Here is a 16577-nt window from a genome sequence, read left to right as displayed (position 1 = left end):
TTCTGGAACCATTCTTGTAGCCATTTTTTGTAGTCTCTCTAATTTTCTTATGTGTTTCTTTTTATGGGAAGTCCACACAACTCCTGCATATTCCAATCTAGGTCTTATTTTAGTATTTATCAATTTCTTCATCATTTCCTTGTCCATATAGTGAAATGCTACTCCAATATTCCTTAGCAAATTATACGTCTCTCTGAAAATTCTATCAATATGGCTTACCGATTGATTAATTTCTTCCATTGTCACTCCCAAGTCCTTTTCCTTTTTTACTTATTCTAGTTCTACTCCATCTCCCATATTATAGATTTCCACTGGTCGTCTTTCACTTTTTCCCATTTCCATGACATGGCTTTTGTCCACATTGAATTCCATCTCCCATTTTTTGCTCCATTTCCAGATCTTGTTTAAGTCTTCCTATAGTATTTCACAATCCTCTTTTTGTTTAAGGTGGTAATTCGATGACTCGATATCAATATCGGTTTTTTGGCTCTCCCATTGCTATTTCTTCACCGAATTCAATAATATTTATACACAAGGTGTACGTTTATGGTGTACGTCTTCAGTGTTAATTTGGTACACAAATGTGGCGTAGTTTTTTTGCAATAAATATTTTTTCGGCGATAAGAAAATAATTCAAAATACCATTATAAAATCAAAACTAATAACAGTGTGGCAATTTCCTCTTAACCACATATAATATACATAACAACAAATAAATGTTAGCATCGGCATACACATAACCTATGTTATAACAATTTCATTACACGCCAAATTGTTCTTTTTTTTCATCAAAATTTGAGTTTATAAGCCTGTTGTAAATTTATTTGAGTGAGTTCATGCATTATCATGCTAGCATTTGTTAAGATGAGGTTGTTGATCATTTTGCTGCAAAAATTTTGAAATTGACCAATTACTGAAAAGTTATTCAACAGTATATGCTGAAAAACTGAAAGTCGAGAAAAACGCATTTTTCTGTGAACATCTTCAAAACCCCCACATAACTCGCTTCCTCACTCAGGGCAACGGTTTCCTAGCAGGTGGGCTTTAAGATAGGAGGTACCCTAAAAAGTATCTCCTTTAGCCCATAAATTCCGTGAAAAGCCCACATGGTATAAAAAAAATAAATAACTCACTCCAATATGTACCAAACTTAGATATGTACTTACATAATCCCTTGACAACTGCTTGGAGGCTGGTAGTGGCTGTTTAGATAGTTTCAGGCCATGTTACATCATGGCCTTACACGTGGCATTGTCACAATTTGGGAACCCAACACATGTAAAATACGATCAACAGGGGTGCACGCACGTGCACTCCCTAAGGCTGTATCGATTGGTACTGAGGGAGTAGCGTCTTCCTCACCCTCACTGCCTGATACTAAACTATTGTATATCACGCAAAAATAAATAAAACAGCTCAAAAAAAAAAAAATAAATACAAGCAAAACAAAGACTAGAAGAAAAAGGGGCGTATGCACGCTTGGGTATTGAAAGGGCCGGCCCTTTAAACCCGCCATTACCAGGTAAGCAGTGCGTTATGTGCCTGGCAACTTCGGCCATGGCTTCCCTCTCCAGAGACGAACCCAAGTACCAATTTTCCAATTTTTCAATTTTTTTGACCAAATTAACGAATTTCCACCTTAATGACTCTACACAGATTCGCATCGTCCGCAAACAGATTTATGTAGCTGTTCACTCCCTCTGGCATGTCATTTATATATACGAGAAAATGTATTGGCGCCAATACTGACCCCTGTGACACTCTGCTGTCTACTGTTCTCCACTTGGACTTCATATCTTTAACTATCGTCCTTATTTCTCTCCCCCTTAAGTAATTCTTCATCCATCTCAATGTGCTTCCTTTTAAGCCACCCTTCTCCTCTAACTTCCATAGTAATCTTTCATGTGGCACTTTATCAAACGTCTTTTTTAGATCTAAATAAATACAGTCAACCCATCCCCCTCTCTCTTGTACTTTATCAACTATTCTAGAATAGAACTCAATAAATTTGTTACACATGACCGACCTTTTCTAAAACCAAATTGGCTATTTGATAATATTTTGTTGTCTTCAAGTAACTCAATCCATTGCTTCTTTATTACTTTTTCACACATCTTGCATATTACATTAGTTAGTGATACCGGCCTGTAATTTAAAGGTTCTTCCTTCCTTCCGCTCTTATATATGGGAACCACCTCAGCTCTTTTCCACTCCACTGGCACTGTTCCATTTTCTGTTGAGCATTTTATGATGTTGTATATTGGACTTGCTAGTTCTTCTCTACATTCTTTCAGTATTCTGCCTGAGACTTTATCCGGTCCCATTGCCTTTTTCTCATCCAATTCCGTCATGAACTTTTTTATTTCAAGCTTGGTTACTTTAATCTCTTTCATATGGACAGTCTCTCTATTAACCTGTGGTCTTTCAAATTTGGATTCCTTAGTAAAGACCTCATGAAATTTACTATTTAACAGTTCTGCCATACTTTTTGGGTCTTCCACCATTCCGTTTTCTCCTTTTAACCTTTCTATTGTTTCTTTTGGTCTTATTTTTCCATTTATGAATCTGTAGAACAATTTTGGTTGTTCCTTACATTTTCGACAATGTCCTTTTCATAGTTCTTTTCTTCTTCCTTTCTCACCTTAGCATATTCATTTCTTGCTGTTTTGAAGTTTTCCTTATTTTCTGGATTTCTGTTTCTTCTCCACCTTTTCCATGCTCCATCTCATTTCTCCTTTGCCCTAGCACATCTTGCATTAAACCAATCTTTCTTTCCTTCTTCTTTAGGTCTATATTTCGGAACATATTCCTGACCCCAGTTTTGTATATTTCCAAAAATAAGTTATATTTCTCTTGAACCGTTAATGAGTTTTCCATCTCCTCCCAGTTTACGTTTTAAAATAGTTCTTGAGATTCTCAATATCAGCCTTTCTGTAATTTAATCGGTCTCCTTTGTATGATTCATCTCTATCTTCCTTTCCTTCTTCTATATCCATTTCTAATATTACATGGTCACTCTTTCCCAATGGGCACTTGTATCTTATATCATCGTTAATTGGTATATCCCTTGTAAAAACTAGGTCTAATCTTGCCGGCTCATCGTTTCCTCTGAATCTTGTGTTTTCCTTTACTCTTTGGACCATCAAATTATCTATCATTAGGTTCAGGAATCTATCTCCCAGGCATCTTCCCCCATACCACTTTCATAATTTTCCCAGTCTACCTCTTTACAGTTGAAATCTCCTACCAATATCACTTTTCTCCTTTCCTTAATGATTCTTGTAAGACTCCTTATTGTGTCATCTATCATGTCTTTATATTCTTGGTTAGTCCATGAGTTTGTTTTGGTGGCACATATGTTCCAATGATTGTTAACTCCTTTTGTTAATATGCATCTTAACATACAGTATTTCTGATTTTCCTTCCCAAACTCCACTTGATTTACCACTATCTCCTTCCTTAACATCATCATGACTCCTCCTCCTCCTTTACCCACTCTGTCTCTCCTCCATATATTATACCTTTTATCTATGTCTATTTTTATTGCCTCATTTAACTTTGTTTCCACCAGGCATACAATATCTGGTTCTTCTTTCTTTATGTAATCTCTTAATTCTAATTTACTAGATAAAATCCCATCTATGTTTGTATACATAATTTCTAATCTCTTGTTCTTATCATTTTCAGTTAAACTTGCTCCATTCTTTTCTCTTCTTTCTCTTTTATATACCATTTCCTTATCCTGTCTCCTATAATTCTCCAAAAAAAAATGCCTTCTTCTCCTCCTCTGACCTTTCATTATTTTTTTCTCTTGCTTCTGCCACCAGTTCATTGTGTCTCTTCCTTTCCTCCTCGTTTCTATTTTTTTTTATTTATATAATATATCTTTGCAACCTTTTGTTTCTCTGAGTTTCGTTTTTCTATATAGTACTTCTTCTGCTGCTGCTTGTGATTTTAGTAACATCTTAATTGGTTTCACTGTTCCTTCTTGATATGGTCCCATTCTATGGATTTCTTCTACTTCCTCTTCTAAGTTCTGTCTATCCTCGTTATTCAGATGTTTTAGTAGGTCTTTTACTGATTTCATTTCGTCTTTTTCCCTTCTTGGTCTATATTTAACATTTTTTTCTTTCAGTCCAAAAATAATTACACTCTTCTTTTTTTCCACAATTTCTCTTACTAAATTTTCTTTTTTCTTGAGGACTCCTATCATTTTGCTTGTCATATTTTCATCTCATTCTTTTAACTGTTCTTGAAATGATTCCTTGTCTTTCTTATCTTGGATTCTCCATGCTTGTACTTCTTTTTTTAATCACGTCTTGTACTCTTTCTTCTTCTTTGTTAACTAGATCTTTTAGCTTCTCTTTTTCTTTCTCGGCTTTACCGAGTCCTTCTTCCATCAATTTCTTATAGTTCGCTATTTGGACTTTTAATTCTTCATTTTCGGTTCTTAGCCTAGTTTCGTTTTCTTCCACTCTTTTTATCCTTTCTTTCAATTTCTGGAGCTCTTTATCCTGTTCTTCATTCTCTTTCATTCCCATACTCTCCTTTATCAATTTATCTAATTTACGTTCGATAGTCAAGACTCTATCAAATAGTGAAGTTTGCGTATTAAAGCCTTCAAATTCTCTTTCTCCCTCACCAACATTGTCATCATCAGCTTTCATTCTTTCCCTTGTCACATACCTGCATTTAGATGGAATATCTTTCTCACTCATTATTATCTAACACTGTATTCATGAAAAAAAATGAGTCCACACTTATCGCCCAGGCCACTGTAAACCCAAACAAAGGTAGTGAAGATCAGCTGATTCTCGGGAGCGACGGTATTGCGTCCTTCTTCTACCACGTCACAAGTGTGTGTGTGTGTGTGTGTGTGTGTGTGTGAGAGAGAGAGAGAGAGAGAGAGAGAGAGAGAGAGAGAGAGAGAGAGAGAGAGAGAGAGAGAGAGAGAGAGAGAGAGAGAGAGAGAGAGAGAGAGAGAGAGAGAGAGAGAGTCTAATTTTCCAGAAATGAAACTATACGCACCAAAATGGTTGAGAAAGGCGATGTCAATTCCAAGATTTGAAAGGCTTCGGAGGGCTCCATAGTCAATGTTGGAACTTATCTTCTGATCCTGGGTTCCAACCTGCCCTCCAAGCTCTCTGTGGACCAACAAAATTGTTTTATGAAATACCACTTCTGACAACATGAAAATTTTCCTCTCATCAAAATGAAAATAATACAGAGACAAATGATATCTCAAATGTGTTTGTTCAAATTTTTCCCCTTAATTAGTGAGATACTTAACCCTTACCTGATGGCATGCTCAATGAGTTATATATTTAATTTTCTTGATAAAATTCATACATTACTAAAATGTCAGAAAACTATTTAAGCTATATAAATGCATGGTTCCTTTTCATAGTGATTGCAATGTATTTCTTTGCACACAATGGTATCTAGAGTGTAGTTATTACATATCAAATAATTAGTAACTGGCACATTCTGTTAAGATCTTGGGTTGAATGATATGACCAGGTTGTTGATGTTTACAACACTCTCTCTCTCTCTCTTCACACACACAAACGTGATTACATTGAAAAAAAATATATACATGCATAATACTATTCATGAAACACAATTTAAGCACATTCATCATAATGAAATGATGTATGAATTCTCTGGGAGGAAAAAAAAATCTTTCCCTTTTGTCTCTAATATGGTGAGAGATGGGAATAAAAATAAAACACCTCCAATCAGGCTAGCCAACCTTCATCACCCACATTTAGCTGAACACCTTATTTATAGAACCAATATTCAGTGAATCTAAAATCATAAAATATCGTCAAAATAAACTCAAGATAGATAAACAGCCTATCAGCTGGTGGGATTTTTCTTCCCAGTATGTCTTAGCAGTTGCCAGATACTGCCTCAATGGCAGGAAAAGGTGGACTGATTATATGTAAAGAGGGTATTAAGGATGTGTGGCAAACTGGTAAGTGTTACCATATACCTAGTCATTATTTTGGAGAGGAAGCCTCTGGGAATTATTCTAAACAGGACAGTGCACATTTACATGAATGATTACTATCAGTTAAGGCCCAAGTAAATTCTAACTTGTCATGCTTGCATCAACTGGTTTTTCATAAAATATAATGAAGTTATGCTTATTCAAGTGCATGAAAGACTTTTTAGATGTGTAACCAGCAACAGCTAACTTTTAAGCATAAATAGATGTACTTCTAAATATATGCATGTTCAGATTATGCAACTTTGATAAAACACTACTTCTTCTTTACCTTTCAAGTAGAGTTACTACTCTGTCAGTGGGGCCAGCCTCCTTCTCCATTCTCTTCTGTCATCAAATAACACCTTCTTCTATCAGTGATCCCCACGAAGGCATATAGTGTCTCTCTAGTATTTCGTCTACTGTTGCTCCATCTCTTTTTGGTCATCCTCTTAGTCACACACCATTTGATCTTCATTCACTTCTTCTTGCCGCTCTATGTCTATTCGCTCAAGGTGTCCTATCCATCTCAACTGTGCTGCATCAGTTTTATTCTGTACTGATACTACTCCAATGTCTTTTTGTATTGGTGCATATCTCATATTATCCATTCTTGTTTTATCAACCATTGTCTTTAATGTTTTCATTTCAGCTGCTTGAATCCTGCCTCTCTCTTTCGTAGTTAATACCCAGCATTCCACTCCATACATTAAGATCAGTGTTAACATACTTTTAAATATGATTTTTTTTAGATTTTAAAGGAATGTTTGTGTCCTTTATTAAAGTATATACTAGACCTATATTTTTTTGCTGCATCTCTTAATTGTCTGTTATTCCTGCCTTATTGTTCCTTTCTATTGAAAACAAGCTTCCAAGATATTTTACTTCATTCACATTTCTCACTAATTTATCTTGGATGATCACATTCATTTCATATTCATCATTTCAACTAATTCTCCATATTTGTCTTTTCTAAGTTTAAGGTCAACCCTACTGCCATCAACAATTCATTTCATCTTATTAGAGCCTCCTCTAAATCTTGTCTCTCATCACACCGTACAGATATATCATCTGCATATAGCATTATTTCATGTTCTCCTCTGTGGTGGGTGTTTGTTCTCTTTGAAGTGTGTTGTCACTATAAGAGTGGTGGGGAAGTTATGCTACCCTGCTTCACTCCTGGATGCACTTCAAGCCACTTTTCATTCTGGTATGGATAATGTTTATGTGGCCATCAATGAGCTCTTCTGTCATTATTAGAGCAGCCAGTCTTATGTGGATGGCTATATTTGTAAAATCCAGCTGATTGACAGATGCAAGTGAGGGTGGGGATGCAGTAAGGTAACGTCCCATGAAATGCACCCCTTTATAAAAGTATTGTTATATTTACAATGATTCTATTCAATAATTATTATTTATAATTTCCTTTTTTCTTGCCTGAAAACATGTAAAAAAAATTATGGTGCCTTTTTTGGGGAGGTTGTAATGAATTAATGGCATTTCAATGCATTTCAAAGGGAATTTTTTTTTTAACAATACGAGCTCCGTCATGGAAAAAATAAAATTTGTATCTGAAGGTATCACTATATATATATATATATATATATATATATATATATATATATATATATATATATATATATATATACAGTAAGTCCTCGTTATATGGTAGTTTTTTACCAGGTAAATTCACAGTTACGGTATTTGGAAATTACTACCCTCGATTCAATATACAGTAAGAAAAATTCACAGATACAGTATCTGCTCATGTCATCCGAGAGGGCCCAGCGTGGGGGAGCAGGGGTGATGACATCATCCATGCCACACCTCCCTGCCACTCACAGTACTGACTTCAACTTGACCATCTTGGAGCCTGTTATCTCTTCCTCTCCCCCTCCCTTTTTTTTAACTGCATTACATATTACTTACATGCATAACAAATTAGATGAATAAATGGAATATTAAAGGTTTATTGTAAGCACAAATATATTCATAATTATGGCAAACATTTAAAGCCTACTACCAGCGGCGAACCATGCAGCAACTGATAAGGGCACATATGGGGCTGGCAAGCCCACTATCAGAGAATGGTGGAAGTCATATAACGTCAAGCACGCCTTAGATAACATCAAGTCATCTTGGGACGAAGTGAAGACGTCTACCAAGAACTTGGCGTGGAATAAAGTATGGCTAGAATGCATGCATGACTTCCCAGGCTTCGCTGAAGACGACATCGGTGCAATCAGAAATAACAGTAAATCTGTGCCATAGGGCTGGCTTCGATGAAGTTGATGATATTCAAGATCTTTTGGAAAGCCATGCTGAACCTCTCTCAAATTAACTTATAGAGCAAGACAAGGCATCACAGGAGACAGAAAAGAGGTAGACGAGGAAGAAGAAACTGTGCGTGGCCTGGACATCAAAACTCTTAGAGAATGTCTCGGTGGTATCGAAAAAGCTCTGGAAACCCTGAAGGAATGTGACCCAAGTCCTACCAGGAGTAGCAAAGTGGCTCATGATGTAGAGAAAAGTGTCAAGATTTATCAAGAAATCTATGATGAAAAAACAAGAAAAAACAAACAGTCCTCTCTATCTACTCGTTCTTGAAGCCAGTCAAACATGCTGTCCCTGTCACACCTGCTGACCCTGCTACAGCTGGCCCTTTCACATACACTGCTGACGGTTCTACAGCTGGCCCTTCATCCATTTCCTTTCTTCAAAACAGTGAAACGTGCCAACTCTGCTACAGCTTGCCCTTGGTCCATATCCTCTTTCTTCAAACCAGTGAAATGTGCCGACCCTGCTACAGCTAACCCTTCCACATCGTCCGACAGTGCAGACGATGACGTCTTATCCTCGTCTGCACACTCAGCAGAAGATGAGTAAGAGCTGAAATCCCTATTGTCCCTTAGCCTTGGGAGGGACATCATCTGATAGAATACATGACAAGTGAAAGGTAAATAAAAACGTTTTATTTTTTTGCGCAGTACTTTACTTTTTTCTTTTTTTTTATGACGATTTTCATGTATTTTCATTTCTGTTGGGGTGACTTTTGACGTGCTGGAACACATTCCCTATTATTACATGTTATAATGGGTTTGGTATACGGTAATTTCAATTTACGGTAAGGTTTCCAGGAACACATATGTACCATATAACGAGGACTTACCGTATATGTATACAGGCAAACCCCACTTAACGAACGGGTTACATTCCTAAAAAAGTGTTCGTAGCCTGAATTTTCATTAAGCGAACCAATTATAACAAGTTTGACCCCTGACATGAACTTCCATTGAGAGTAAACAAAGCGAGAGTGCATCATAGTACAGTAAAAGGTTTAATGAAAGTAAAAATTATGAAGTTAAACATTTAAGCAGTTTAATTTAAAACTAAGGCATTATAATGTACACTAATGTATGTATGTACGTAAGTAACTTTATAATGTTGATGATCTTAAATTTATGAAGGGAGGGAGAGTGGAGTGGGAAAGACGCTAGCTAGCATACAAAACTTATGTACCACATTTCCACAAGGCTTTCAATTTTATCCATTGCAGTCATGAGTTCGGGTGGTTCTTTTAGCTTGCAAGGAAGATACGGTCTCACCAGCCTTCTTAATAGAGTCTGCTGACTTGAAAATAGTAGAGACAGTAGATAGAGTCAAGCCATGGTGGCGAGCAATGCTATTAGTTTTCTTGCCTCTCTCATGTCTGTGAATAATATCCAGCTTCACTTCGTGAGTAAAAGACTTCCTGGTCTTCTTACCAATGCTAGGCAACATTGCAGGGCTGGTTGCAGGGAGTTTTGGTGGCATGTTGAGTGAGGGAGGACGAGCTGCTGCTGGACACTGTTATTGATTTCAACTAAGAGCGGGGAAGGGTTGGCGAGTGAGTGGTGCGCGTTTTGTCCACGAGAGGCACTGGTATATTCAAAAGTTTGTCGGCTTGCGTGTTACAGCAGGGCTTTCAAACTTGGAAAAAATGACCTGGATAAAAATTTTGTTAACGCGAGTTTGGTGTTTGTTATACGAGATGGTAGTAAAAGGAAATGTTTGTTGTAACAAAATTTTATCGCATGAACATTCATTAATTGGGGGTTGCCTGTGTGTATGTATGTATATATATATATATATATATATATATATATATATATATATATATATATATATATATATATACATATAGTAAGTCCTCGTTTTACACTAGAAATGCATTCCTCAAAAAGCTATTGTAAACCAAAATTATAGTCCGACTCATATATGAAGGCCGCTGAGAGGTGAGACCTATCGGGGATTCCCCGGCTGCGGCGTCGCCAAACGTTGCAGAACCAATTATAGGATTAACACTGAAGTGTGGAGAAAGATCTCCGCTCTCTCTCTCTCTCTGGCTTGTTACTACTTCCTCCTGTTTCTTATTACTATATAGTTCTCTCATGCACGTGTGTGTGTGTGTGTGTGTGTGTGTGTGTGTGTGTGTGTGTGTGTGTGTGTGTGTGTGTGTATAATCCTGTTTGAGCAAGTCTCAACAGTTTACGTATTGGTTCTCCTATGACACGGCATACACACACACACACACACACACACACACACACACGGGACATCGTCGATGGCGGAGGTGGTCGCTGAGCTCCAGAGCAATCATCTATAATTCTACAGTTACCTAAGAGTAACCAAGGTGGGAAAGGAGCTGGTAATGTTTGTCCCGTCTCCATATAGTCATGTTAACTGTTGATTAGCAAAATAATGTCCAGTGAAGGTAAATATAAACTGTAGCCTGCGTTTGAGCCATCAGCTGGTTTGTTTACGTCTGCGCAACATGGCGGCCGTGAACTCGAAAGAGGAATCAGACTTCACAGGGTTTCAAGGAATAATGGAGAAGAGCGCTTATGTGAAGAAAATTCTGGAGTTAGAAGGTAAAATTGAAAAACTGTTTGAAAAGTATGAGGGCCTGGAAACGAGTTATGACAATGTAAAGAGAGACTGTGCCGATATGAAGAAGGAAAATGCAGCACTGAAAGAGGAAGTTAAGCTAATTAAAGTGAATTGCGAAAAATGTGGAGAATCTCTAGGAAAAGTGATGGAGAAGCAGGCTGAATGGAAAAAAAGTCAGGAAGTGGAAAGAAAGGAGGTAAATTACAAAGTTGCAAGTCTGGAAAAGGAAATCAAAGAGTCAGGGAGAAAACTTTGGGCCTTGCTGAAATTATAGATCAACAGATCATAGAAGAGAAGATAGCTGAGAAAGTGGTGAAGGTTATTAAGTCAAATGAGACATTGGTGAGGGAAACTGTAGACAAAAAGAGATGTGTGGTGATATTTGGTGTGGAGGAGGATAAGACACCGAGTAAAATGGAGAGAGAAAAACATAAAAAGGTGATAAATAATATCATTAATGTGGTGCAAGAGGAGGAAAAGACCTAGTACAAGAAATAGAGGACTTCCATAGAATTGGAAAGTTCACAAGAGAAGGTATGAGGCCAATAAGAATCAAACTTAAGTCACAAAAGGATGTAGATGAATTGGTGGAGAAGTCATGGAGGCTAGCCCAGCAGGAAACAACAAGGAAGATTTGGTTGAGAAGAGATCTCGGTGAAAAGGAAAGAGAAATGTTAAATGAGTTGAGAAAGGAGGCTTTGAAAAAAATGAAGAGAGGACAGAAGAAGAGAAGAAAGAGTTTTCTGGAGAATCTTGGATATGAGACTGAGGAAGTGGTTCATAACCCAGAAAAGTACAGCAAGAAAGGACTAAAGAAACTTACGTATGAGCGAAATGTAATGTATTCCAACATAAATGGAGTGATATCGGGATTTTAGAACTCAACGATTACTTGAGGGACAAGAACCCAGATATTGTGGGTCTTACTGAAACAAAACTGAGAGAGGAGAAGACCTGATGAAGGTTGGAGAAGGAAATATAACGTTTGGAAAAGAAATAGAGTAGGTAAGATGGGAGGAGGAGTGATGTTGCTGGTTAAAAAGATATAAAGGTGGATCAAGTGAAAAAGGTATGGGAAAGGCAGAAGTGCTAAAGATCAGAGCAGAAACTAATGAAGGAAAAAGAGGCACTACATAGTGGTGTACGTACCACCTAAGACAAATGCATGGTCAGTACAGGAATATGAAGAAATGATAAGTGATACAGGAACATGTCTGGAAGAAATGTTGGGTGGCTGTGAACGAACTATAATGATGGGAGATTTTAATTGTAAAGAGGTGTGTTGGGAGGACTGGTCAATGGAAGGATCAGAGACAACATGGGAAATACACTATTGACACTGGCAATGGAAAATGTGTTAACTCAGTGGGTCAAAGAAGATACTAGGTTTGGAGGAGAGGGAGCATCGTCAAGACTGGACTTGGTCTTTAGTACAGAGCCAATGGTCATTGAGGAGATGAGGGTGGAGTGCCCTTTAGCAAAGAGTGATCATGCAGTTTTGGAGTTCAAGGTGATAGATGAAGAGAAATCTAGAAGAAATGAAGAATATAAAGTGGGAAGATGGAATTATGCCAAGACAGATTTTGGAAACCTAAAGAAATTCTTTCAAGAGACAAATTGGATGAAATTCAAGAGTGCTAAGGAGCAAATGAAAAGTGGAAGGAATTTATAAAAATATACAAAGAAGGTGAGAAAAATTTGTACCAATAAGACAACATAGAGAAGTTGGAAAGCAGGACTGGTTTAACGATAGATGTGAAAAGGCTAGAACAAGAAAAGAGGATGCATGGAAGAGGTGGAGAAGGAAAAGACGGATTAAGCAGTGGGAAAGTTACAAAAGAGCAAGAAATGAATATGTGTTGATTAGAAGAGAAGAAAGAAAGAAACAAGAAAAGGATATAATTGATAAATGTAAAGACCAACCAAGGCTTTTTTACAGACATGTGAACAACAACATCAAAAATAGAGAAAGTATTGAAAGTTTAGAAGTAAATGGAGTATACAGTGAAGATCCCAGGGAAATGGCAGAGGCTATGAATGGATGCTTTCGGAAGGTATTCACAAAGGAGACTGCTTTTGACAAACCACTGGTAATGGAACAGAAAGGGATTATGAAGGAGTTTCAAGTAACGGTGGAGGAGATCAAGAACATGATGGGGAGTTTAGAAGTGAGAAAAGCTGTGGGACCTGATGGGGTATCAGGATGGATTTTAAGAGAATGCAGGGAGCAATTGGCAGAAAAAGTTTGTGAAGTAATTGATGCCTCATTAAGGGAAGGCGTAGTGCCCCAAGACTGGAAAAGAGCTAACATTGTCCCAATCTATAAATCAGGTAACAAGAGAGACCCATTGAACTATAGACCAGTGTCACTTACAAGTGTGGTAGCTAAGATGTGTGAGAGGGTGGTGAAGACTAGATGGACAGACTTCTTGGAGAAAAATGACATACTTTGTGAGTGTCAATTTGGTTTTAGGAAAGGGCGTTCATGCACGACAAACCTGATATGTTACTATTCGAGGGTGATAGATGTAATACAGGAAAGAGATGGTTGGGCTGATGGAATATATCTGGATTTAAAAAAGGCCTTTGATAAGGTACCACACCAGAGACTGATCTGGAAACTTGAAATGGTAGGAGGAGTGCATGGCAGTTTACTAAAATGGATGGAAGACTTTTGGTAGGAAGAGAAATGAGAACAATAATTAAGGACAGACCATCAGAATGGGGATTGGTGGAGAGTGGAGTTCCACAGGGATCAGTGTTGGCACCAGTAATGTTCGCAGTCTACATAAATGACATGGTGGATGGGGTGTCCAGTTATGTGAGCCTATTTGCAGACGATGCAAAATTGTTACGAAAAGTGAGATGTGACAAAGATTGCGAACTACTCCAGGAAGACTTGGACAGAATATGGAAATGGAGCTGTACATGGCAAATGGAGTTCAACACGACAAAATGCAAGAAAATAGAGTTTGGCAAGAGTGAAAGAAGAATCAGGAGTATGTACAAGATAGGAAATGAAGACATAAAACCAGTCATGAAGAAAAAGACCTTGGGGTGACAATTACCAATGACCTATCGCCAGAGAGACATATAAACAAAATAATTGGAGAAGTATTGAACTTATTGAGGAACATAAGAGTGGCGTTCGTATATCTAGATGAAGAAATGATGAAGAAAATAATTACTGCAATGATAAGACCGAGGCTTGAATATGCAACAATACAGTGGGCTCGAACTTAAAGAAACACATAAGGAAACTAGAGAAAGTACAGAGGGCTGCAACGAAAATGGTGCCTGACTTAAGAGATTTGACTTATGAAGACAGACTGAAAAGAATGCAACTTCCAACCCTGGAAAACAGAAGAGAAAGGGGAGACCTGATAGCAATATACAGAGTGATGATTGGCATGGAAAAATGGATAGGGAAGATCTGTGTATGTGGAATGGAAGAATGTCGAGAGGGCATGGGAAAAACTAAAATGGCCACTTATAGGAGAGATGTGAAAAATATAGCTTCCTCATAGAAGGGTGGAAGCATGGAATAGTTTAGACGTGGAAGTGGTCAACGCAAGGAATATTCATGATTTTAAGAAAAAGCTGGACATTAATAGATATGGAGACGGGACAACACGAGCATAGCTCTTTTCCCGTATGTTACAATTAGGTAAATACAATTAGGTAAATACACACACGAGACCAATTAAAATATTACTAAAATCACAAGCAGCAACAGAAGAAATATTATATAGAACAACAAAACTTAGAGAAACAGAAGGCTGCAAGGATATCTATATAAAGAAAAATAGAAATGAGGATGAAAGGAAGAGATACAATGAACTGGCAGCAGCAGTAAGGGAAAAGAATAATGAAAGGTCAGAAGAGGAGAAGGCATTTTTTTGGAGAATTCTAGGAGACAGGATAAGGAAATGGTATATAAACGAGAAGGAAGAGAAAAAAGTGGAACAAGTTTAACTAAAAATGATAAAGGCAAAAGACTAAAAATTATGTATACGAACATAGACGGGGTTTTATCAAGTAAATTAGAATTAAGAGATTACATAAGGAAAGAAAATCCAGATATTGTATGCCTGGCTGAAACAAAACTAAATGAGGAAATCAAAATAGTCTTGGATAATAGGTATAATGTATGGAGAAGAGACAGAGTGGGTAAAGGAGGAGGAGGAGTCATGATAATGTTAAAGAAGGAGATAGTGATCAATCAAGTGGAATGTGGGGAAGGAAAAGCAGAAGTATTGTATATTAAGATGCATATTAATAAAAAAGAGATAACAATCATTGTAACATATGTGCCACCAAAAACAAATTCATGGACCAATCAAGAATATAAAGACATGATAGATGACACAATAAGGAGTCTAATGAGAATCGTTAAAGAAAGGAGAAAAGTGATATTACTAGGAGATTTCAACTGTAAAGAAGTGGACTGGGAAAATTATGAAAGTGGTATGGGGGAAGAAGCCTGGGAGAAAGATTCTTAAACCTAATGATAGACAATATGATGGACCAGAGAGTAAAGGAATGCACAAGATTCAGAGGAAACGACGAGCCAGCGAGATTGGACATAGTTTTTACAAGGGGTATACAAATGAATGACGATATAAGATATAAGTGCCCATTGGGAAAGAGTGACCATGCAATATTAGAAATAGATATAGAAGAAGGAAAGGAAGATAGAGACGATTCATACAAAGGAGACCGATTAAATTACAGAAAGTCTGATATTGAGAATCTCAAGAACTATTTTAAAAACGTAGACTGGGGGGAGATGGAAAACTCAGAGACAATGCAAGACAAATATAACTTATTTTTGGAAATATACAAAACAGGAGTCAAAGAATATGTCCCAAAATAAGAAGGAAAGAAAGATTGGTTTAATGCAAGGTGTGCTAGGGCAAAGGAGAAAAGAGATGGAGCATGGAAAAGGTGGAAGAGAAATAGGAATCCAACAAACAAGGAAAACTTCAGGGCAGCGAGAAATGAATATGTTAAGGTGAGGAAGGAAGAGGAAAAGAACTTCGAAAAAGATATTGTCGAAAAATGTAAGGAGCAACCAAAATTGTTCTATAGATTCATAAATGGAAAAATTAGGCAAAAAGAAACAATAGAAAGGTTAAAAGGAGAGAACGGGATGGTGGAAGACCCAAAAGTATGGCAGAACTATTAAATAAAAATTCCAGGAGGTCTTTACTAAAGAATCCAAATTTGAGAGGCCACAGGGTAATAGAGAGACAATCTATATGAAAGAGATTAAAGTAACCAAGCTTGAAATAAAAGAGTTAATGAAGGAACTGGATGAAGAGAAGGCAATGGGACCGGATGAAGTCTCAGGCAGAATACTGAAAGACTGTAGGGAAGAACTAGCAAGTCCTATATACAACATCATAAAATGCTCAATAGAAAATGGAACAGTGCCAGTAGAATGGAAAAGAGTTGAGGTGGTTCCCATATATAAGAGTGGAAGGAAAGAAGAACCTTTAAATTACAGACCGGTAGCACTAACTAGTGTAATATGCAAGATGTGTGAAAGAATAATAAAGAAACAATGGATCGAGTTCCTTGAAGACAACAAATTAATATCAAATAGCCAATTTGGTTTTAGAAAAGGACGGTCTTGTGTAACTAATTTATTGAGTTT

The 16577-nt window shown here is 37.2% G+C and overlaps 1 protein-coding gene across 6 annotated transcripts in view; it reads right to left on the bottom strand.

Moving 5' to 3' along the window:
* Window positions 1-16577, bottom strand: part of LOC123511364 (bromodomain-containing protein 7-like) — a 473159-nt gene that overhangs the window by 69454 nt on the left and 387128 nt on the right. For all 6 annotated transcript variants that reach the window (XM_045267176.1, XM_045267179.1, XM_045267177.1 and 3 more), the window contains one exon: window positions 5029-5144. In XM_045267176.1, coding sequence (XP_045123111.1) covers window positions 5029-5144 — 116 coding nt within the window. The remainder of the gene's footprint in view (window positions 1-5028; window positions 5145-16577) is intronic.

This window comes from Portunus trituberculatus, chromosome 31, assembly GCF_017591435.1.
Source record: "Portunus trituberculatus isolate SZX2019 chromosome 31, ASM1759143v1, whole genome shotgun sequence".
NCBI lineage: Eukaryota > Metazoa > Arthropoda > Malacostraca > Decapoda > Portunidae > Portunus > Portunus trituberculatus.
Note: the sequence above shows the minus strand (reverse complement) of the source record. Positions and strands in the feature narration are given on the sequence as shown.